This window comes from Pundamilia nyererei, unplaced genomic scaffold (assembly GCF_000239375.1).
Source record: "Pundamilia nyererei isolate P.nyererei 1_Seehausen unplaced genomic scaffold, PunNye1.0 scaffold00063, whole genome shotgun sequence".
Lineage (NCBI taxonomy): Eukaryota > Metazoa > Chordata > Actinopteri > Cichliformes > Cichlidae > Pundamilia > Pundamilia nyererei.
In genome coordinates, this window is record NW_005187464.1 from 2,811,735 (window position 1) to 2,818,687 (window position 6,953).

General features: G+C 38.4%; 1 protein-coding gene across 1 annotated transcript in view; it reads right to left on the minus strand.

The window, feature by feature from the left end:
• The window catches only part of LOC102197298 (matrix metalloproteinase-17-like), a 100,716-nt gene extending 100,104 nt beyond the window's left edge, over positions 1-612 (minus strand). Inside the window, exon 1 of the mRNA XM_005735337.1 lies at positions 143-612. Within this exon, the coding sequence (XP_005735394.1) occupies positions 143-283 (141 nt within the window). The 5' untranslated portion in view covers positions 284-612. The remainder of the gene's footprint in view (positions 1-142) is intronic.
• Positions 613-6,953: the final 6,341 nt, after the last annotated feature.

The following is a 6,953-nucleotide window of genomic DNA, read 5'->3' on the forward strand; positions in this document are numbered from 1 at the left end:
GTTGGGGTCTTCCAGCTCTCTCACACACCAAAGCTAAAAAAAACACACAAAAAAGAACACACCACTTCATATTCCCTGCACCATCCAGAAAAACTTCCGAGCCCGGTTCTCTGTAAGTAGCTAGAAAAGGTTCAAAACTTACCACCCCCATGTCCAGCTGCTCGGTAGTCAGAGAGGGAGCCGCTCCTGACAGACGAAAGGAGCACAGTATCGGCACCAGGAGCAGCAACAGCATCTCTGGAGAAATATTCCTCATCCACTTGTGAAGAACCTGATGCACCATGATGCCCTGTGACAGGCTGATCCTGCAGGGCTTACATGGATTCCGACAGCCGCATCCACGGGATAAATCACACGCTGACACTCTAAAATGTGCCCGGATAAAAGTCTACCTCACTGTTGAGCGCAAACACATAAAACACATTAAAATGGGCGCAGGAACAGTTGAGAGCATCAGAGCAGTTTGTGTCTTGCTGTGTTACTAACACCCGGGGCATCAAAAATGAGAGACGCTGACTGATCTCCTCTTATCTCAAGTCCATCAGAGGTGAAGCGAGAAGCGCGAGCTCCCCGTTCGATGGTTGGGTCTCGCGCACTGAAGCAGCTGCCAGCTGCGTGCGTCTGCCTCAAGGAGACTCGAGCGGTCTCAAGACGGACGCAACAACCAATTGAACTTCCGTGAAAGTTTCAAAATAAAAGTCCCACGGCTTCGTAAAGCCGTGTAAAGTAAAAGTCAATCGAGGGAATTATAAATACAAGCGTAATTTTACTGCACGTTGCCCCGAATCTAAAAGTACAAAATATACGTAAAACACAAGCGACAAAAAAGGAGGTGGGATGCAAGGTAATATTATCTTTGGTTTGTTTACTTGTTTACAGTTACACAAAGTTCACAGACAGATTTAACATGTTGTTTTCATGACGTAATAGTACTATTAATTTATTCAATTACATTTATGAAAAGAATCACTTTAATTTAGTGTAATGCTAAATGTGATATATATGGCATCCAGTCTCCATTTTATTAGCAGAACAACAAAATATTCTAATCAATTAAAACAAATTATATATGTTTGATTCTAATAAGTGAACATAATAAAAAATAATAATAAGTAGATTGCCTAATTAACAAGGTGTCATTGCTAGTTTTACTTTTGTTCAGGGTTGTCATAAAGGTCTATGCACATCTGTACAAAATACTCTTATTTTATTAATGTATTTATTTGTTTACAAGCCCGACTTTCCGCCTCCATGGTAACAAAATTCCCACGTAGTCATCTCACATTTACAATGTCCTTTACGTAGTTTTCATGTGTGCTTTTATTTTGGAATTCTGTTCCCAAATTTCCTTTGGGCTGCTATATTTCTTTCCTGTGACTTTATTTAAACAGCTGTGAGAAAATTTGAATTGGCTTGAGACACCTTTCATTCAATCTCTTTTGACTGGAATCGTGATTCATCAGAAAGTGAAAGGTCAGTGCCCCGAAGAAAGCAATTAAAAGATCAGTTAAAATGTGATGCAACATGATGCCGAAAAACATCACTGAGTGAGCACTGCTGACTAAAATACTTCTGACTCCAGACCCAGGCTACTTTGCTCAGAAGTTTTAGTGAGGGGGGTTGGATATGATTTAAAGAGATTAATTGTGAATTATGAATAATTATGAAATATTAATTATGAATAAACATCAGAAATTTCTAAAATAAAAAACATTAAAACACACGTGATATTTACCGTTTTCTCTTCTGGTGTATAGACCCCAATATGAAAGCTGTTCACTCTCATGAATTGTCCTAAGGCTAGACATTGAATCCTTATTAGGTTTAGAGGTGTTGACCTGAAAATGACCCAACAAAACAGCACTGAAACCTTCCTGCATTTAAAAAACAACAACACCATTTTCTTGGAGCAGTTTTAAAAAGCACATGATTGTTTCTATTGTGCTATTGCTTAGAATAACTGCTCACTGTGGCTTCTTTATCGTCAGGGTGGATCGTGCATTTAAAACGTGAATCATAATGCAGATATACGTGCACACCTCGGTGGCCACCCACATCCAGGCGCCCATATTCGAGCGTCTTAATCATTCTGTGTCTACTTTGATAGACAGTCTCCTTAACCTAACCACAGTGTCACTAATGATTCACAGCTCTCCTTTATTGTACCACGGCCTCATGACTCGACTGCAAAGAAATGCACAATGATTGCCAGGCGCACACATTCACAAATTAAGCTTATTCAATTGATCTGCGCTTGTAACCACTTCAAACCATTTTTCTGTGTACATTTTCTAATAGATATATCATTATTTTTTCACTGGCAGACCTAGTCGACTGGTGCCATTAGAGTCCCAGAATGTGCAGGGAAACAAACAGGAAGGAACTGACATCCAATTAAGAACACATATCAGCACAAGCTTGTTCCTTGAAGTGGTGAATGTGCACGCCTGTGAGATGCAAAGATTTCGCTCCCTTCATTACACTAATGTTTTCGTTTGTTTTCAAAGCAAAACGGGGGAGCATAAAATGTGCTGAAATCAGGGAGATAATCTGCAAATATTACAATGTGGAAAACACTGACAGTAAATGCTCAGTACAGCTCAGTTTGCCTGAGCTTTGCTTCATTTGACGAAAGACAAATGGATTGATTTATTAATAGTATTATATTATGAACACCCACCGGCTAATCTGGAAACTTTTACTATCAACTGACCCATCAATTGGTCCAAATAAATGACCAGTGACAGAAGCGGTCAATATCTTCTTGGCAAGTTGCTTGTCTCATTCAGATCCATTCCAGCAGTCATTCATCACTGGTTCACAAAGAAAACTTTTTTTTCTATCAGCATTAAGTTCTGCTGTGTTAGTGCTAAATGCTCAAAAATTCCCGACGACAGAGTGATTTCAGTGCTAGTCACATACATCTCATTGCGACAACATTATGATAATTGTAGCGTCTGAATATTGTCTCACAGCATGTCTGTTGGCAAAAAGAAGCTTCAGTCATTCAGTTTGATATTAACAGAAGGTTAAAGTACCCATTTACTTGTCTCAGTCTGCTGTGGGCACTGGCTTTCACCTTCAAACTATTTTCCAGAGAAATTTAGCTAATTTTCTCTGGTCAGATCGTACAATTATAGAAAAATCTATTGCCCAGTGTGGACGTGGGAGGAATTGGCTGGTATTGTAATGCATGTATTTTAATATTTGTTGAGACATATTGTGCCAAGTTGGCGGCTGCGATGCCTTTTGCATTGATAAATGTCAACTTGAATTCTATGTCGTCAAGTAATGTCAGGCAAAGTCACGGAGAATTGATGAGCAGATTATTGTGGGACTTAGTGAGATGCTGTTTGAATATGATGACAGTGTTTGATTGTAAATGTTAATAACATAATTCACACCTAATGTGTTTTGCATTCACACCTTCAGCTCTACCTAATGGGCTTTACCATTAGTCAAGTTAACATTGCGGTATTAATACCCGTGAAGCTTTCATTAATGCCTCTGCTTCATCTACTTTCGGTGTTGTTTGAAATGAAGAGTCTTCACAGTACTTATGCAAACAGCTCGTCTTTGCACATGGATAACTTAGCTCAAGATACAAGAATACGCATACACAAAAAGGTTTATGATGTTTTATTGACTTGTGTTTAAGGTACTGGTGAAGATCTGCCCCAGGAATTACAATACACTAGGCTGTGCTAAAGCCTTATATATTGATAGGAAAGTTGGAAATTTGTGCAACAATTTATTGAAAAATGTGCAAACTCACATGGACATACAGTATATAATAATCATTAATCAGTATTTAATTGCTACTTCAAGGAGTGGGAGGAGCTGCTGGCTATTTAATCAGGGGTTGCAAAGCCTCTAGAGGACTAGTGTGTGCCAGAATAAAGAATAAAAATAAAAAGACTGGACTGTCAACCTTCTGAACAATTTATTTCTGCCTCCACCACTTGGTCAATCCTCACAGTCAATAACTGGTGTGACCGCCTTTATTCTTCAACACAGCCTGAACTCTCTTACGAAGCTTTCTTAAAATTTATTTAAGCAGTCTTCAGCAATAGTCCTCCTGACTTCTCATAGGACATTCAAAGTTTTTCTTTGGCTGCCTTTTGTTTTATTCTGTCAAGATGATCCCACACTGCGCCAATAATGGCTCCAGGGAGGCCAATCCATGACTGATAAGAGTTGCATTATGTGCTTCTCTGTACAAGTGGGCTTTTATTCTATTGGCAGTGTGTTTGGGATCATTGTCATTGAAAAATGAAGCTGCTGCCAATCAAATCTGCCATTCCCAGGTGGATTAAAATTGCACGGTACTTTCCTCATTTATAATTGCATTTTTACAAGATCTCCAACACCTCTGGCTGAAACGCAGCCCCAAACCACGACAGGGCGTCCACCGTCATCTATAGATGACTGTAAAGACTCACTGTTGTACCTCACTGACCACCTCAATTTTTGAGCCAGAAATTTCAAATTCACTCCAGCTGTTGCATAATTTGCAGTAACTCATTTTTTCCCTCCCCATTTTCATTTCTTAAGAGTGGCTTCTTGACAGCCACCTTTCCATTGAAAGGTAATTTTTCTGATGAGGCTTCATAGGACAGATCATCACTCAGGACTTGTATCACTGGAACATTTTCTATTAAGTTTTTTTTTTTAACTCAAGGAATTTTTTTAATCCTGCTGCTACTTCTTTGTCCTCCACTCGTCCATTTTTCTCAAGAAAGGAAACACTGCACACCATGCCAAGATATGCCAGAATTTCAGCTAGTAGCTGTTGGCACAAAATACTATTTTATGCCTATTAAATAGTGTGTGTGTTTTTCTTACATTTTCTTTCATTTAGATTCAACTAAAGAAATGCCCCAAAATATGTGTTTTGCGAGACGCTGCTATCAACAAAGTGCCTAAAGATACAATTTAAAAGTGGTTCTTTGCCAAGTTATTTGTTGTTTTTAGACTCAACTCTGGTTCATATCTTGAATTAGGGCAGTGACAAGTGGTCAGGTACAACAACTGGACTGAAACTGAGTGAAAAATCAGTTAATCTCCAAAGAAAAACTTTTGGAAAGCCTGGAGAACTTTAAAAATATAAAGAAAGCCTGGCTCTCTTGAAGAAAAATATAAAGAAATGAGGATTGGCTCAAGTGTAGATAAGTATGGCAATTTTGGTTTGTCCAAAAAATAATAATTTTAACGTATACCTGAGGATATGTGTAGAGAAGCTCATTTATAATTTAATAAGTGGAATATGTTAACTGCACAGCTGTGCTTCTTACCGTAATTTGCTCCCCCAAAGGTGTTCGGGCCAAAAGAGTCCCCGAGGCTTCCAGAGCACCTTTTAAAGGTTCCAGGTGACACCAAGTGTAATTGACGAGGCGAGGGGATGAAATGGGTATATAATCCTTTATTTTAGATTACAGGTTGTAGGTCAGGGGCCAAAATATTTATTTAATGTTTATTGCTTTTTTCTGTAGTGGTGAAAAGCTGTTATTATTAGTTATATAACCCCATACAGTGGTATGATTGGTGGGTCAATTACAAGCAGTCTATTCATGAGTGGTAAGTGAGATCATTCATAACAAACAGGTCAGTGCTCTCAATAACTTTATCATCAGAATGGCCCTTTGACATTGTTGACTGAGTGAAAACGCTGTTGACAAATCATGAAGTATTACTTGTTGAAATTATAAAAATCCACAATAGGATATGCAATACCAAAAAACTGATTGAATCAGGAAAGGCATTTTAAAAAAGGAAGATTATGCAATGCTACAAGAATGAGCAAAGAGTCAGTGCAGATGTAAGGATTTAAATTATGAATACATTATCATCTTTTTTGGAAAATTTAGATTAAACATTATTGGCAGAATATTAATATTAAAATTGTAAAACTATTTCTGGATAGTAGCCACATAAAGAAGAGAGGCACACATATACTTATTGATTTAAGGGTGGAACAGCAGAGGCAAATTGTCTCTCTGGTTGCCTTGTATACAGTACACAAGAAATGTCTCCTGGGGCGCACTGACATGCATCGTCAGTGATGTATCATGGGCTCGTTGGGTGTCTCAGGTCTTTCCCGCCACACCAGCTGTAAGACATCACTGTCATCAGTCCTTTGCTAACACAGAGAGACAAATAACAATGCCTATGGCCAATGTAAAACACCAAAATGTTGTTTTCAATATTTACAAATGATAAACAATGACATAATTTCCCATGGAGGCCCTCTCCCTCTCCCCTGAAGTTACCAATTCATTCACCTCCCTGTTGAGAATTAGCTATAGCTCACTTAAATGACTCCTTCCCCCGTGGCTGTCTGGAAGACTGACAGCGACTAAACGCAACAAGCCAGTTTTCTGAATAAAATATACCTGCACCTGCCTTTCAAAGACAAAGAGGTGTTTGTGAACAAGCATCTGGCCTTGGGCTTTATTCTCTCCTTAGTGTGTGTGTGTGTGTGGTGTGTGTGTCATTGGGCGTGCATCTGTTAGTGGCTGAGATGCCTCAAAAAGAATGTAATTAATTCATGAGAACACAACCATATCCTTAAATCCCATAGGAGTGCTAGTGAACCTATGGCCACTGAACTACTTTTCTCATTAATTCTCCCTCAAAGTTCATTAAAAAAAATCTCTTTAAACATAATTCTTACTTTGTCTATTCGGTCAACAACTGAATAAATGTATGAATGTATAAATGCTGGACAAATATCTTTGAACATAATCTTTTCTGAAAGGTGTCTAGGAAAAAAATTCACCCACCATCATTTCTAAGGTTTTAGGCATCAGGATAAGTTACCAAGTGTTAAAATTAGGCAGATGAATAAGAATCTCAGGTAAGCAAACTCGTATGAACCACAATATATAATATATTACATGGCGTTATTATTTATTTAACAGAAACCAAGACTAAGCCAAAATGAAGAAGTAGTG